At 38.4% G+C, this 17,339-nt stretch overlaps 1 protein-coding gene across 1 annotated transcript in view; it reads left to right on the forward strand.

The window, feature by feature from the left end:
• The window catches only part of FSIP1 (fibrous sheath interacting protein 1), a 90,844-nt gene that overhangs the window by 15,161 nt on the left and 58,344 nt on the right, over nucleotides 1–17,339 (forward strand). Inside the window, exons 9-10 of the mRNA XM_075713170.1 lie at nucleotides 5,060–5,224; nucleotides 15,572–15,730. Coding sequence (XP_075569285.1) covers nucleotides 5,060–5,224; nucleotides 15,572–15,730 — 324 coding nt within the window. The remainder of the gene's footprint in view (nucleotides 1–5,059; nucleotides 5,225–15,571; nucleotides 15,731–17,339) is intronic.

Here is a 17,339-nt window from a genome sequence, read left to right on the forward strand (position 1 = left end):
ATAAGGTAGTGAAGATATCCAAGAGGTGATGCTCTTCATTACTCTTTTCTACAATGTGTGTAAAATCCATCTTTATAAATTACTGCTTTAGGATATGGGGTAAGGAGGTGAGCTCAGGATTTTCTTCATCTGAATCCAAGCTGGTTATGGAAGCAGAGAACTAACCTACCCATGATTTGGACATTAAACAAATCTGTAATTTGCCCAACTTCAGTGTGATTTCTAGGTTGAAACTCTTTCGGTCAATGGTCCAAAACTTTTCTCTTTACTCTAGGGAAACTAGGAAATATACGCTATGTTTTGGCATTTTCAGAGCTTTGTGGGGCAAATATAAGTGAAGGAGTCCCTATCAGTCAGGTAAACTTGATGAACAAATGACTAAGATTATATAAATGTGCAGTATTTTAACACTAACTGTTCTTTCACAGTTAGTAAGCTAAAGTAAAAGCACAGAAAACATAACCTTTGCTGATCATTGGTATGCAGAGGTTTAAAACTATCAGCCATACTCAGTGTTTGTGTTCATGAGATGAACTTCTGTAAAACTGCACCAGTCTTCCTGTTGACCTGACATTTCTTCCCTCGCTTTACATAGAAAGCTTATTTAATTTTTTTGGATGTGAACACCAAGCTTGCAGATCGACTTATTTATCCGTGTAAAATACTCATCAGTTAATGACGTTGCACAGAGATGTTTGGCTCAGCTGACATAGTTTAGCATTAAAAAAATGCAGCGGAAGACTCTTTGGTCTAACGTTGATCTACTCATTAGGAGAGTTGATTTTTATTGTACTCTTAATTTGTTTGCATATTAGAAGAACAAAGTTAAAGCTCACTGGATCATTATTTAATTAATCTTTTGTCTGTGTATTTAGGAAAAGATTCAAGGTATTCTGCTAGATATGCTTGCAGCAGGTTTGGCATTATAATCCCATGTAAGGGTGGCAAAATGTTCAGCTGAAACAGTACTTCATCCAGCCTTTGAATAGGAAGAAACAGTAGGGAGAGGGTTGTGGGGTTTTTGTTTGTTTTCGTTTTTCTCCTCTTGTTGGAAAGGTTGGTGTTTGATTAACAATACCTTCTCTTCCATTCTCTTTTCTGATCAAGGATGTGTTTCAATATGAGGAGATGGTCCTTCATTTGATAAACCTCAGCATTTAAATATGTGAAGATGTTTTAAACAGCCTTCTGTTAGTAAACATCATAGCTTTCTGACCTAGCAAATAGTGGCTTTTTTTAGAATTTATTATTTTACTGATTGCAAAGTCATCTCTCACAACACTTAGTTACTGGGTTTTCTTCTTCTTTAAGCTAGTGTCCTTCACAAAATTTTGAGGCATTTATGCAGAATAGCTAATGCAAATACTGACTAGCGATGTGTACCTTTTTTGCACCAATTCTCAAAGTATCACGGCAATGGAAAAGTATAACATTTTTCCAAATTTTGTATTTGGCACATGTCACTATCATGTGGGCATGTATCTATAGAGATTTTACTATTTATATCAGATATTAAATAGGTCATCACACAGGACGTGTGTTGCTGTATGTTCTTGATACAATGGACAAGAATGGAAATGGTGATTTGTGGGTTAGTCTAGTCTGTACTAGATCAATACTTTAAACAGCTCCTAAATCTACTGCCAAAGTAGAATAAAAGAAAGTATAACACTTAGTTACTTAAACCTCTCTCGTCTGGAGATGGATTCTTCTCCCACATTTGAATTATATTATGGGTGAAGCATTTCCTGTGGCTGCTGTATAACAAAGATCTTGAGGATATTATCAGCTATTGAGTAATCTAGACTGCTTCAAGCTGGCCCAGGTAACTGTCCAGCTGATGGCCACTTTCATCTTATTTGTTTCATTCTGACTTTTAAAAAGCTGGTGCAACCACATTGGCTAAAGTAATGTTTTGGAGGTTATCAATCAAGGCAGAGCTGTATGAATTCCTCTGTATAGTGTAATGTGGATTAGATAACTTCATTTGACTCTTACTACTAAATATGTCAAATATCCAAACAGCACTTCTCACTTTTTAAAAAAGTGTTTTATGAGTATTTAAAATATTTTAGAAGTACATATTCATGCTAATCTAATTGTCAAAGCTGCAGGGGTATAATTTGTTTCAGATGTTCCACAGTAATAAGCACTGACTGTGCTGTTATAAAAGTATTGTTCTGAGTTAACACACAGGAAACATTGACAGGACAGAAGCTTATTTTGCAAGCAAAGCCATCTTGAAAATACAAAAGAGAATGTGTGAGGCCATTTAACCCTGGAGTAAAGCGAGTACTGGAGTAATTGGGATACTTGGAGCATGGGATATGAGAGCATGGGATATAGATACTGAGCTGTGGCTAATGAGCCCGGCTGCAGCTTAACTGACTCTTGTAGAGTCATTTCTGTGTGTTAGCACTGTGCTCTTTGATGTCTGATTAGGCGGTGGTTAACATGACAAAAGTCCAGTACCACATTGGATACTTATGTTATGATGGTCACTGTTTCACCTGAACAGATGCTTCCACAAAGCTGGCAAGCTTCTAGAGACATTTCTGAGTGTCTCTTCTGGAGTCAGGTCACGTCTGGTCAGGCTTACTAGTTGTGTCATCATACTTGTATGAGAAAGCATTAGAAGAACTGATTTTGTTTCACAAAAGAGATGACTCTCTCTTTTCTTTTTTTTTTTTTTTTTTTTTTTCTTTCTTTTTCTTTTTGCAACCAGTATGCTTTAGGGTACTGGGGATGAACCAGGGATGACCTTGCAGCAGTGGTATTGTAATTGGAAGCTGATATTTCCTCCTCTTGTATGGATGTGGCTGCTTGAATAGCCAGAGGACTGATCTGGAAGCTGTAAAGGAGTGGTGGACATGAATCCCTTGCAAGACAGATGTTGAAGTCTTAGGGCAAAGTGCTGGCACTCTTCTGTTAGGACAAAGAAAGGAAACCAACAGTACACTCATGTCCTCCCCCACGTGCCTGCCCTGCCCTTCTAAGGTCCCACCTGGTGTTTCTTTGGGGTCAGGACAGAGATGTAATCCGCTAGTGTCATTCCCAGTGAATGGTGTTTGTGCAGACTTGCTTCCCTGAGTGTTAGTCAGGAGTGCCAGGTTGCTGTGGAGAACCTGCATCTCTTTGTGAATATGAGCTCGTTTGTATGGCTTAAGTGGGCCAAACTCATCATATGCAACTGTCTGTACTAGGAGCACATATTCATATTGGTTAGTCAGGTGTTACTGCTATCAAGAGGAAAAAGTCATGTAAATCACAATCAGGAAAAGAACTCTGTACTCTCTGTCTCTCCCAGTGTTTCTACGATAACATACTGGGGCTCTAGACAGGCGGCATCTGCTCATCTCGGAGCAGTTCCTTTGCTTTCCTATGGATGCCTTGTTTTCTTCTTTGGTGATGCATTGCAAGCGTCACATTACATCTCACTAGCCTCATTTTGAGATTTGGCTCCAAGTGGTTTCTGCCATAGCATCAACCACTGCAGTTTCATTTCAAGCCTGGTTTGGGTCAGGTTTTCTCTGGTTTTGACTCCTTATCAGATGGAAAGTGGTTGTCTTTTTAGACATAGCTGCTGATTGTATTACCTTCTTTGACTTGCACGGGAGTCTGTTGCTTCCACTTCCTTCAGAGGACAATAGAGAGTAGTGTATTACGTTCCGCTTTATTTGGACTTCTAATGTGCTGCTGTGCAGGTGTGATTCAGTGTGTACCAGAATAGATGTGTCTCTGCATTTGCTGCCAGACCTTGACATGCAAGTTCATTGGGGGAGTTTGACAAGATGTGTTCAGTGTAGTTGAAAATGTCTCATTTTTATGCCTGTTGCCTTGCATTTGTCTTTTTTAAAAGCAAAAAATATCTCGCTGTCTCAAGTTAGTTATATGGTCAACTCTGTACAGTTCCTTGAACTTAAGCTGTAATACGGTGTCTCCAGAATAAGTGTGCAAACAAGGAGTGCAGAGATGCAAGGCATAACAGAAGTGATTTAGGATGATCTTGAGGGCAGTTCTAGTGTGGTTTCTGAGGGCTGTGCTTTTCCACTTCAATATTAGCATTGAAAATGTGAGCTTAGAACATGTTCTTTGTGTTTTCTGTCTTAGGACTGGTGGATCTACGTCTGCCAGATGCTTTCCTCTTCATCTCTGTCCTCTGCACTATCTTGCAAAGGAGCACAACACTCCTAAAATTGATTTTCATGTCAGTGGCATCATAAAGTGATGCTTACTGTGTAGCACTGGACAGCAAGATCTATATGCAAGTTAGACCGTGACAAGCAATTATGCCTTCAGAAGGAGCTGGGTAGTCTGTATTGAAGAAATACAAAAACTGCAACAAGGGAAGAGTTTGCATGCATGGAAGGGAGCTGTGCTAAGCATGGCATGGCATGGCATGAGACTGTTAAATGTTTGACTAACTTAGCTAAGAGGCTATAAAGTGAGATGCATCATTAAGGAAAAGGGGTTAGCTATCCAAAGCCTGTCTCTTAGGCATAAAGAGATCTTGATCAAGGGAGTTGTATAACCTTCAGACGAATGGATGGGAAACTTGGGAGCTGTCTGATTGCTCTTTGGCCAGCTGGCATGGAGGTGAGGCAACTGGCTTTAAGCAATTTTATTTCAGGGCTTCTGAGTGGCTAGTCAGTGAGGCCACAGGCTTTGGACTTTTATAGAAATAAGTAAAAATAATAGCAGAATTCTGTTTAGGTTAACACAACACCTTATTTGCTATTACATTTTAAAAATGCATGTAGATGCATGTGCTTTCTAAAAATAAAATGAAATACATGTATTTTTAAGTCCATTTAAGTTGCTGCTTGGTTATATTTAAAAATGAAAAATGTATGCCTCATTACTCAGTCCATATCTGCTTTTGAGTGTGCTTGATACATAAATATTGGCACATTGCAGCTATATACTAAGATGGATGAAAACTTATGTTTTGTTCTTAAGTACGGTTTATTTGAAAAATAAATACGCTTGATGTGTAACTAGCTTTGAAGTCGGTTTTCTTTGGGAATTAGGATTAAATATTTTCTGTATCTTTCAATAGGAGGATGTATCTGGCTGGCTAGCACCAGGAGAAGGGTACACACCTGAACCGATGGAATTTCATCACCTAAATGAGATAGATATTAAGCTTCAAGTACTACTATCTGATGGGGATTTTTCTAAGATTTCCAGGTCTTGCTCCAAACCTCCAAGCCAGATTTATCAGGTATATTACAGAACAGAGCTTATGTTGCAGATTTCTTGTTTGAAGTGTGTTGAGATCTGATGTAAATGAAAATACAGCATACAACTGTATTTGTATGTTTTGCATTTTTCTTTAGTTACCTTTGTTCTCAAAGTATATGTGTTAAAGAATGAAGTGAAATCTTTGGCTATATAGAAATCATACGGAAAAAGAGTATGTGGCTATTTTGAGTAGTATATAATTCAAGGACTGTCTTCTTTCTAACATTTGTTGATTCCACACTTTCAACAAGAAATTTTGTATGTAGGAATTGGTAACTCAGACATTTTTAACTGCCTGAGGGCCTCGGTGGTTTTGTCAGCATAGTAACACATTACCCATGATAATTCATCCTTGGGAATTAGAATTAGGCTGCTTCTTATCTCAGGATTCCAAAAGTGCCTCTTCATTTATGATCTGGAAAATAAAGCAATTACCGATAAGCAATGTTAAAGACTGTAGAAAATCGATTGAAATTGTATGTGCCTTGTTTTTAATGGCCTTTGTCTTTTTCCCTTTTTTCCCAGCAGTGAGACCTTTGGGGTCTCAGCCTTGAGAAATGATTATTTGAATTTTGTACATAGAAGACTCCAGTTTATCCCATGCCTCAGTAATGTTACCCCTGATCTAATGGGGGAAATACAACATAAAATACCGTAATTCCTATTTTGCAGTAATTTGCACAAAACTTGTTTACTTCTGTAAAATTTACAGTTTATAGCCAGAACAGGTTCTGTATCAGAGGCTCTGTAAGACTGTACGTTGGCAAAACTATGTTTTCAGTTACCAGTGTATGAGAAACATCTCTTTGAATGGCTAAAATAACTGTAGGATTTTTTTCCTTTTTCTAGAGGCCACTTTAATGTCATTTTTTGTATTGACTTATTTCTGAACTTCAGGTTTTGTTTTATGTATAGTAGTATTTTCTGTTGCTCTGATAGTTTCAGAGGAGTGGCGTTTTGATGTTGATCATTTACCAACTGGGATTTAATGTGTGAAACAGCGACTCCCTCTAGTGGGTAATCACGTATGCAAATGCAGTTGTTACCAGTAACTTCAGGTTCATGGACCTGAGCTTTCCGATGATTGCTGGATCTTGTGTCCACTGTTATGAGACATCAGCTTGAAGTTAGTGCAACTGCCTATGATAATGAACATTCTGGGAACGTTTGTCCAAGTGGTTGTTGTTGCTTCCTTTTTCAGGTAAAAGCTTGGAAGTATTTGAATAGAAACTTGCATTTATGTGTGTGCTTATTGAGGAGTAATGCATTATCTTTTTTTGAGTAACATTAAACTTAACCAAAAAGAGGTAGTTAATTCCATAAATTACACTTCATTAGTGAAAAGCAGCTGCCCTTTAACTTTGTTTTGCAGAATATAAAAGTTCTTAGACATTGTAGTTCTGGGAAACACAGGATTCCATTTGTCATTTTTTGTTTTGTTCAGATAAACATGTGAGTCATTTCAATGAAAGCTACCAAAGCATGGGACTATTTAAAGGTGGTTTTATAAATTTAGAGAAAGGGCTAAACAGAATAAATAAGTTGAAGTGAGTAGGAGGCTTTAGTTATTTAAAACTGGATTTAGAAGGACACTAATTGCATAAATCCAAAAGTAAAAAAAAAAAAAACCCAACACAACAAAACAAACAGCAAAAGCAAACCATCCCACTCTGCAGCTAGCTAATTCCAGGAGTGTCTTGATTTCCAGATGCTTTCCCAGTTGACCTCAAAATCCCATAGGTGCCTTCATTCCTCCTTCTCTGCATGTCCAGAGCTGCTGCTCTCAGCAGAGGACAGGGTGTCTAGTGGCTTCCTTAGTTGCATTGTGATCCAGGCTTTAGGCAAGTCAATGTTAAGTTCTTCATGAAGCCTGATTTTGTAGGTGCAATCTGATTGTATCTGGCACTGTGACATGACTGGGCTTGTTTATGTTTACGCAGAATTTCAGCTGCTAAATTTTTTTTTATGGTAAGTGGAGGAGAAAATAGTTGTCTCAGCTTTCAGGAACTTGACTGCTTGCTGTGGAAGCTCCATACCAGGTCTAGTCTTTAGTCCTATGTTCATGGATATGGTTATTTTTGTTTTGGGAGGTAAATAATCACTCTTCAATTCATACACAGAGCAGTAACAACAGGTCAAGTTCCGCATTTGGTTATGGCGAGTTCATTCTCAACACCTTTTGTTTTCAAATTCCTTTAACATTTGCTTTTTCAAAAAAACAGGAAGTAACATGCAGCAGTAGCTGAGAAATTTGTGACTATTTTGAGTTTAGAAAGCTTCCTGTCAAAAGGCATGAAAAAATAACTTTTTTTTTTTTGCAAGTAGTTGTTCTAAGTTCATTGCTGCTCATGGTCTTTTTCAAACAGCCTTGTTTATCACAGTCAATATTCCCTAATATTGTTATAAACTGGAAGTTTTAATGAATTTGCTTTTTAAAAAAACTCGTTATTATTCTTGAAGCATCAATTTTGATATCAGAAAATAGGTGGGCCACAGAGCAATATCAGAGTTCCTTGTACTGAGTGTCTTTTGGAGCCTGATCAAAGGCAACTGATACCTACCCAGAAGGGCTCTAAAGAAATTCATTGAATGATGCTTTTGCTAAAAGAAGATCTTGTTTTGTGATATGTTAGCTGTTAGCATGAATGCCACATGCAAGACAAAGGCAGTAAGAGTTCTGGTTGTCTGCCCCTTGTTGGGTTTAATTTCAAGTGTTTAATGGCAAGATTTTCAGTTGCTTCTTCAGTTGACTACAGCAGCTAAATAATGAAGTAAACTAGCTATCAGAACTGGCAGGCAGTTATCTTCTAACCAGTTAGAAGTGGGACACATTTGACTTACTAATAGAGTGAATTAAATATGCAGGAATTACCTTATTTGTTAACTGTCTGTTGTGGTTTAACCCTGCAGGCAGCTAAACACCACACAGCTGTTCCAGTGGGATGGGAGAGAGAATTGGGAAAAAAAAGGAAAAAGAAAAAAGTAAAATTCATGGGTTGAGATAAAGACAGTTTAATAGGATGGAAAAGGAAGGGAAAATAACAATAATAATAATGATAAAAGAATATACAAAGTAAGTGATGCACAATGCAATTACTCACCACCTACTGACCGATGCCCGGCCAGTTACAGAGCAGCAGTTCCCCCCTGGCCCACTCCCCTCAGTTTATATACGGAGCATGACGTCATATGGTATGGAATAGCTCTTTGGCCAGTTTGGGTCAGCTGTCCTGGCTGTGCCCCCTCACAGCTTCTCGCTGGCAGGGTACGAGAAGCTGAAAAGTCCTTGACTAATGTAAGCACTACTTAGCCACAACTAAAACCATCAGTGTGTTATCAACATTATTCTCATACTAAATCCAAAACAGCATATACCAGCTACTAGTGGGGGGAAAAAAAACCAAACGCTATCCCAGCTGAAAGCAGGACACCCTCACACATAGGCGCAGGAGCGGGCTGTCCCCGTGTGCCGTAAGACCAACCAGCGGGGAAAACAACCAGCCTGGCTGAATAGGGAGCTTTTGTGGGGACTCAGGGAAAAAAGGAGAGTCTACCGCCTTTGGAAGAAGGGGCAGGCAACTCAGGAGGAGTACAGGGATCTTGTTAGGTCATGCAGGGAGGAAATTAGAAAAGTAAAAGCCCAGCAAGAAGTCAATCTGGCCACAGTTGTAAAAGATAATAAAAAATGCTTTTATAAGTACATCAGCAATAAAAGGAGAGCCAAGGAGGATCTCCATCCTTTGTTGGATGTGGGGGGGAACATTGTCACCGAGGACAAGGAAAAGGCTGAGATACTTAACTCCTTCTTTGCCTCTGTGTTCAATAGCCAGACCAGTCATCCCCAGGGTACTCAGGCCCCTGAGCTAGAGGATAGGGACGGGGACCAGAATGGAGCCCTCATAGTCCAGGAGGAAGCAGTTAATGACCTGTTATGCCACCTGGATGCTCACAAGTCTATGGGGCCAGATGGGATTCATCCGAGAGTACTGAGGGAGCTGGCAGAGGAGCTTTCCAAGCCACTTTCCATCATCTATCAGCAGTCCTGGTTAACAGGGGAGGTCCCTGATGACTGGAGGCTTGCCAATGTGATGCCCATGTAGAAGAAGGGCCGGAAGGAGGACCCAGGGAACTACAGGCCTGTCAGCCTGACCTCGGTGCCAGGAAAGATTATGGAGCGTTTCATATTGAGTGAACTCAACAGGCAAGTGCAGGTCAACCAGGGGATCAGACCCAGCCGGCATGGGTTCACGAAAGGCAGGTCCTGCTTGACCCACCTGATCTCCTTTTATGACCTGGTGACCCGCCAGGTAGATGATGGAAAGGCTGTGGATGTCATTTACCTGGACTTTATTAAAGCCTTTGACACAGTCTCCCATAATATTCTCCTTGGGAGGCTGGCAGCTCATGGCTTGGATGGGCATAGTCTTCACTGGGTAAAGAATTGGTTGGGTGGCTGAGCCCAGAGAGTAGTGGTGAATGGAGTTAAGTCCAGTTGGTGGCTGATCAGGAGCAGTGTTCCCCAGGGCTCTGTTTTGGGGCCAGCCTTGTTCAATATCTTTAGCGATGATCTGGATGAGGGGATTGAGTGCACCCTCAGTAAGTTTGCAGACGACACCAAACTGGGTGGGAGTGTCGATCTGCTGGAGGGTAGGATGGCCCTGCAGAGGGACCTGGACAGGCTGGACCGATGGGCCGAGGCCAACTGTATGAGGCTCAACAAGGCCAAGTGCCGGGTCCTGCACTTGGGTCACAACAACCCCATGCAACGCTACAGGCTTGGGGAAGAGTGGCTGGAAAGCTGCCTGGCAGAAAAGGACCTGGGGGTGTTGGTCGACAGCCGGCTGAACATGAGCCAGCAGTGTGCCCAGGTGGCCAAGAAGGCCAACAGTATCCTGGCTTGTATCAGGAATAGTGTGGCCAGCAGGAGCAGGGAGGTGATTGTCCCCCTGTACTCGGCGCTGGTGAGGCCGCACGTGGAATCCTGTGTCCAGTTTTGGGCCCCTCAATACAAGAAAGACATTGAGGTGCTGCAGCGTGTCCAGAGAAGGGCAACAAAGCTGGTGAAGGGTCTGGAGCACAGGCCTTATGAGGAGCGGCTGAGGGAACTGGGGTTGTTCAGCCTGGAGAAGAGGATGCTGAGGGGAGACCTTATCGCTCTCTACAACTACCTGAAAGGAGGTTGTAGTGAGGTGGGTGTTGGTCTCTTCTCCCAAGTAGTTAGCGATAGGATGAGAGGAAATGGCCTCAAGCTGTGTCAGGGGAGGTTTAGATTGGATATTAGGAAAAATTTCTTCACGGAAAGGGTGGTCAAGCATTGGAACAGGCTGCCCAGAGAGGTAGTGGAGTCACCATCCCTGGAAGTGTTCAAAAAGCGGGTGGATGTGGCGCTTCGGGACATGGTTTAGCCTAGTCTACCCTTGATTGGTTTAGAGTGGACTTGGTAGTGTATGTTAATGGCTGGACTGGATGATCTTAAAGGTCTTTTCCAACCTAAACGATTCTATGATTCTATATTCTCTAAACATTGTGAGAGACAAAATATTTGTTGGTGAGACTGGGGATCTGTAGTATCAAAACTGATAGTGATAATCTGGTGAGTCTTTATTGATTTCTCTGTCAGAGTTTCGGCTTAGATTGTATCACTACTTCTACCATAACTGAGGTTAATTCTGTAAGCTTAATTGCTAGATAAAGATGTTGACACAGATGCTATGGAATGCAAATTTGAATGCACTTCAATATTTGTTTCTTAGAAGTTTGGTTTTTTAAAGTTTGTTTTTTTAAATTAAGGTGCCAGGAGAGGGCTAAAAAAAAAATCCTGAACGTACAGAATTTATTTTGAATGAGTCTGCTTGTTATGGGACATAAGTCTGATTTGGAACATGGATGTCCTTTCCTTTGGAGAAGAGGCTGATTTCAGTGACATTGATCTTTCTTCTAAAAATCAGTGCTGAAATTCTTTCTAATTTCGATGAGATGTGGATTTCATATGTTGAGTAGGGTATAATGCATTAGTGATGGGGAACATTGGGAAAAATTGTTAGTGTGCAAATCATCTGCTTGGATTTTCATTTAGAATTTTAGAAGTAATTAAAACAAAATTAGCTTAGAGTTGCATATCATGAAGCTGCACACTCTTTTCTTCCAAGAATTGCATTAGATATAACTTTCAAAATGCAAACACTTAATTGCCACTGGCTCAGTGGGAGAGCTGCTTTCTGCCACTGGTAGATAACTTTGGCAGGATGTTGGATCTATGCTCTGACTCTGAAATCTTTAACAACTGGCTTTAATTACCTTGCAGTGCCATAGCTGAGCTGTTACAGAGGAGCATACGGATTCATCTTTTTGTGCAATGAGTCCAGCTGGATTCAGAATGCTTTTCCATGACTAATGTTCTCTTTTACATGGAAATGTTTCTCATCAGAACTGTATTTCTCTCTGAAACATTTCTTTGTTCTAGTGCCAACTTAATTAAATATTTAAAAATGCTTCTGTCTTAATATGTTTTGGGAAGAACAAATAAGTTGAATGTAATCCTGGAAGAGACAGGAAAATGGTAGGATGAAGAATATGAAGTGTAAGACTGTGTGTGATGAGTACAGTTACCAGCTTGAAAAACTGGAAAACTACCTGAAAATAAAAGGAAATGGAAATGGTGTTTAAAGAACCAATAATATCTGTCTGCTTGATTGTCTTATAAAGATAATTAATGTTGTGTATTACCTTGATGAGTTCTTTCATACCTGATTTGGTTTCTTTTATGAGAAAAATACTCCATTTTTTGTTATAGCAGTAGATATAGTAGTTAGTATAGTAGTTAGTATAGTAGTTAATAGTTTTATATAGTTAATATAGTAGTTAATAGTTTAAAACTAAATTCAAGATGATAAAAAAATCTGAAGATACACTAATATTTCAATTAATGAACTCTTTGATAGCCTATACAGCTATCAGATGCCTTTGATAGCCTATACAGATGACTTCCACAGGTATCTCTATTTCAGGGCATGGTTAGAAGCAGGTTGATAAGCTGATCAGCCAGTTTTGTGGCTCAAGAAGATTGTATGACACTAATATCTTTCACTAGGTGGGATTTGTTTTTATTTATTTGTAGAATTTTGGAGAAAAGGCAGTGACACAAATAACTTTAGCCATTTCAAATACTGAATATTTCTGTTTTGCGTTATGTTCTTTACAGCTTTGGCTGTTGCTAAGTACTTGTATCTTCCCTTGTGTAATATATCTAACAGTTTTATTTTCTACCTTATCTTTAAGATTTTTAGATCTTTATTAATCTCAAATGGACTTCCACTACATAGACATGCTATATAATTGAAACAAAACGTTTTGAAGCATTTGAAACGTTGACAATAAAATATTTTCCGTGATGTAATACTTCCTACATTTATTTCATAATATCTTGAGAAAAACATCAAAAAATTAGTAAGTGGGGAAATGTATTAACTTTGCTCATATGGTGTGAGTTCTGATCAGTTACTATTTGGGGATGAGAGAAATGAGACCATAAGAACTACTACTGTGAAAGCAGCAGCTTAACGCTCCATAGTGGTCAGATATCAAATAGATTATTAGGAACAATTATGAAAGGAATACAGAATGAAACAGAAAATATCACTGTGCTGCTGTACATATCTGTAGTGCACTGTATAGCTTGACTATTGTGGAGTTGTGGTCCCCAGATCTCATAACCAGTACAGAAAAAATGGAAAACTGGTTACCAGAATTCTCAGAGGCGTCAAATGGCTTCTATGCAAGGAGTGACTTACACAGAGGCATTCTTCAGTTTGGAATAAAGGATTAAGAGGGAATTTGATTCAAGTATGCAAAATCATGCTGATTGGAGAGAGTAAATAGTAACTTTTTTTTTTTTACCATCTCATCTAAATACAGTTTTATCAGTTGTGGAAGTTGATGTTGGAGAAATGTTGAAACAAGTACTTTTCACTTCTGTTTTCTGGTAAATGTTCATAGTTCAAGTCTTATCCAGCACTCTGATAAGAATTGGTTAGGTTTCATGGCAGAGATCGATATTCAAGAAAAGTTTATGGAGAATAAAGTTGTCATGTTTATCCCAGTTAAGGGTTTCTTTGATAGAACAATATTGTCTTACTAGAGAGGCAACCAGGCTTAAAATCATACTGAGTATGATAAAAGGAAAAATAACTTAATGATACATAGTTTTCCTGAAGTTTGGAGAGGTTGCTCATAAGTGTTTGCAGCAGCTGAGCTGTCTGTAAAATGAAACATGTATGCCTGAAACTATTTGAAAGACTAGGAGAGATCTGCATAAAGCTTTGTCTCAGAAATGTGTGTGAAAAAGAAAGTAAAAAATTTGAAGGTAGTAACTTTTTTGATTTTATGACTCCTCTCTCTGTCACCTTTTTAAATCTAGCTGGTGTTGCAGCAATAATATTTTCAGAGATGCTGTTTGCAGTTTGAGCTCTGTTCCTCATTGAAGGCTGAGTTCATATAAAAATATCAACCAGTAGTCCATGCATACAACCCCCAAAATAAAATATTGGGAAATATAATATAGTATTTAGTGACTTCTCAGTACTGCTAGTTGCATGTTCTTGTAGGTGTATTCATAACATTGCTTTTTAAACCAAATCATAACTGCAGCTCTGATCCATGCTGAGCACTAACTGCTCACATGCCAATGTCTTTATATATGCACAGATCAAAAGATTGGATTTAGAAATGTAATTGCAGAAATAGCTGTAACTTTTGTTTTTTAAAAGAAATATGATGCCATCATCTTCCTCCCCGCCCTTCCATGAACAATTTCACTTGTATTAAAATTAGTGGAAGAGCAAAGCCATGTAAAATCAATTCCTCTTATTAGAGGGAGCTTCAGTTGTTATATTTTGAGCTGCTTTGCCAACTCTGTATTTATGTAGCAGATAGAAAGGTCATATCCTTGTTTCATGTATTAATATACACAAGTTTAAGTAAGTCCTGTGTTTTTTTATGTTCTCCATAGGTGTCAGTCATGCAGATTTCTTGCCATTGGGCATCATATTTAATTAAAAAACCCTCTCTCTGTATTTAGAAGCCTAGCTTTAGACACTCAATAGTTAGAATTTGGCTTTAGGTGGCCCACATTAAACTTCAGTCCAGTTTGGAGAGATTCTAGGCATTAACAGATGGTGCTGTTTATATCTGTCTGTTTTAGGAAAATTTACTAGCATTGTGGTACTGCCAGCTATTGCTGATTGTAAATATATATTCAAAGATTTGTACTGTGTTAAAATAAGTTTATTTTCAGGCAACTAATAGTTTGGTTTAAATGTCAGAACTCATAGGTTTGTTTGATGTTTAGAAAAGGTTGTTTACAGATGCTCGCAATTTTTTAGATATTGTAGTTGAGAAATTTTCCATTGAATGTTAAATTGCAAAGGTTGTTTTTCTTTCCAGTTAGACACACTGCTTGAAATTCTTTTACTTGTGTGTGTTTATTAAGATTACTTGAGCTGCTTCTGAAAATAAGAATGAATAGATTATGTTTTTATTAAATGGTTGCTCATGTTCCTTTGGGTTGAATTGACTAATAGGGAGGTTTTTTTGGTTGTTTTTTTTTCCCCTCTACCGTTATTTGGATTCCTTGGGTTCTTCTATAGGATCTTTGATTTGCAAGAGAAAGCCCTCTTTTTTTCCAGTTACAACATAACTTTTCTGTTTTGCCAATACTTGGTGTTCTTAATGATCTAAATTACATGTAATATTGAACCTTGAATGTATTCAGGTACAAACTGATACAAACTTCAGAATCTGATCCAAAGTTACTGAAGGATGTGAGAAGGTGTAACCCCTATTTTTAATAATGGTTGTGCATCTAACTCCAGCTTACAGAGAGAGGGTTATTTCTCATTTACCATGATATCTAGTAAACAAAACCTACAGTCATTTCAGTTTAGTTCTTCCTTTCCCTTCTGGCCTAATTTTGATCCCAGTGTGGTTAATAGGAGCAAGCTTTGAACGCCTCATTCAGCCTCCCCGATTCTCAGTGCATTTTTATTGTTGTAGTAGAACTTAAGCATCAAAGTGTTAGCTCTAGAGACTAAGAAATTCCTCTTAAAAGGCAAAGGGGAAGAATTCTTTTACTGAAATAAGTCCAGCCTGATGTTTAGCTATTGTATTTGAAAATGTGCATAAAGAAATTTATGCATTTGCCAAATTTGAAATTGACACATTATTCTAAACAGTTCAGTGTTTTCCTGTTAGAAATCAAAAGAACACTCATCTGGCTTTGAAGCAATATAAAGTCGTATGTTTAATTTCTACTTGTTCTTCCTTTTGTCAGGAGTCTCTGGTTTATGCGAATAGAAGCCTAGAAGCAGTTCCAGGTGAAAAGGTTCTGCGAGACAATAAGGAACAACGTGATCAACAAAATCGGCTGAAAGAAATAGATAATCGGCTGAAAGAAATAGATCATCGGCTGAAATCCCTAGAGAGAAATCTTGTAAGTCTCCTATTTTTGTTGTATTCTTTCCCCCTCAGTTTGAAAACTTTGGAGTTTATCATTCTGTGTGCTTAAAATAAAATCAAATTCTGCAACCTTGTGTAAATTCCTGGACAAATCCCCAAAGAAATATACAAGCAAAAGTCTCAAATAATTTTTCTTAATCTGGGAAACATATTTTTCAGTTGTAATGCATGTTTCCCATTAACATAGTGTCTTTCAAAGTGAAAGAAATTATTCTCCTCTCTTCCTCCCCGGAGGGATATAGCATAAAGAAACATATATAAATACATCCTAAAAGGATTTTTTTAAATGGCTCATATAATTCAGTGTTCTTTGAAGGACCAGGTCTGGTCCGAATGTTGTATACACTAAGTTATTGTGTGATTTAGTTTTGCTGAATTCATTTAGTGTATTTTTGTAACTTAATTTTCATTTAATACATGAATTTCATAGGTGCAAGGGACTTTAAAATAGCAGCATGTAAGTAAAATGGTAGTAAAAAGTCATTACTGTTTTAGAGTAAGTATATGACATCTCATCCTTATTACTACTTTGAGTAAAAGTGTGTAGGGAAAAGGCAATTTAAAATCCAGGAGGATCCGATTGTTAACTTAGTAGGTAAAAATTATGTTTATTTCTAAGTCACAGAGCCAGGACTGACAAACCAAAACTTATGTACCTTTCTCAAGTAATATATTACTATTCTTTTGTCTTTCAGTAAGTATAATTTATTACATTACTCTCAAGGTACAGTAAGGAAACAACTAAAAACTAGTAACAGGGGAACCTCAGGAACTTCAGGAATCTTTTTACTAATTCTTAAATATACATTGTAAACATGCTCTTTGATCTGTGCTGAAAGAGCTATAAAGCAGCCTATACAGAAGAGAATTAGGGAGAAAATATATAAAACATTAAAAACCAGATGAGTTCAAAAGGAGAGTCTTAAGATGATACAGTTGTCATTTGTTTGGCCTGAAAGCCAGTGTTGGTATTTGGTTTTATGTTGGATCTCTCATAGATCTTCTTAAGAGAACAGGAAGAAAATCAATCAATCTCTCCCTCTCCCTCCCTCCCTCCCTCTCTCTTTCTCTCTCTCAATAACTGTACAAAATTTTGAAAGTTTGCCTTGCTCAGGTGAAGTCAGGAATGAAGCTGCTGAAGACTCAGAACAACATTACTGCGTTACTGAGCTGGCAGTAGTGGTTAAAACCTGGATATATATGCATATTTTAAAGATTTTAACATCTTTGTTTAGTGTTATTTTTCTGCTTTGAGATGAGAAAGCTTTTGTTTCTCCATAGAATGTGCAATGTGGAGAAGACAAATTAGTACAGTGGTGTACAAGAGACAGGCGTGAGATGACAGCTGGCATTGGTAACCTGATGAAACTGGATTTTTACTAGGAAACGCCAAGTATTTTGGTAGATTAGCAAGAGGCATCAGTATAGGTAATTGACAGAAGAGGTGTGCAAATGAAGAAGGTGGTGATTGGGAATAGTAAGCATGGATTTACCAAGGGTAAGTCATGCTTGACCAACCTGATTGCCGCCTTTGGTGAAATGACTAGATCTGCTCTGTAAGCTGGAGGGCAGGGCTCCCACTC

Source organism: Pelecanus crispus, chromosome 6, assembly GCF_030463565.1.
Source record: "Pelecanus crispus isolate bPelCri1 chromosome 6, bPelCri1.pri, whole genome shotgun sequence".
In the NCBI taxonomy this organism is placed as follows: domain Eukaryota; kingdom Metazoa; phylum Chordata; class Aves; order Pelecaniformes; family Pelecanidae; genus Pelecanus; species Pelecanus crispus.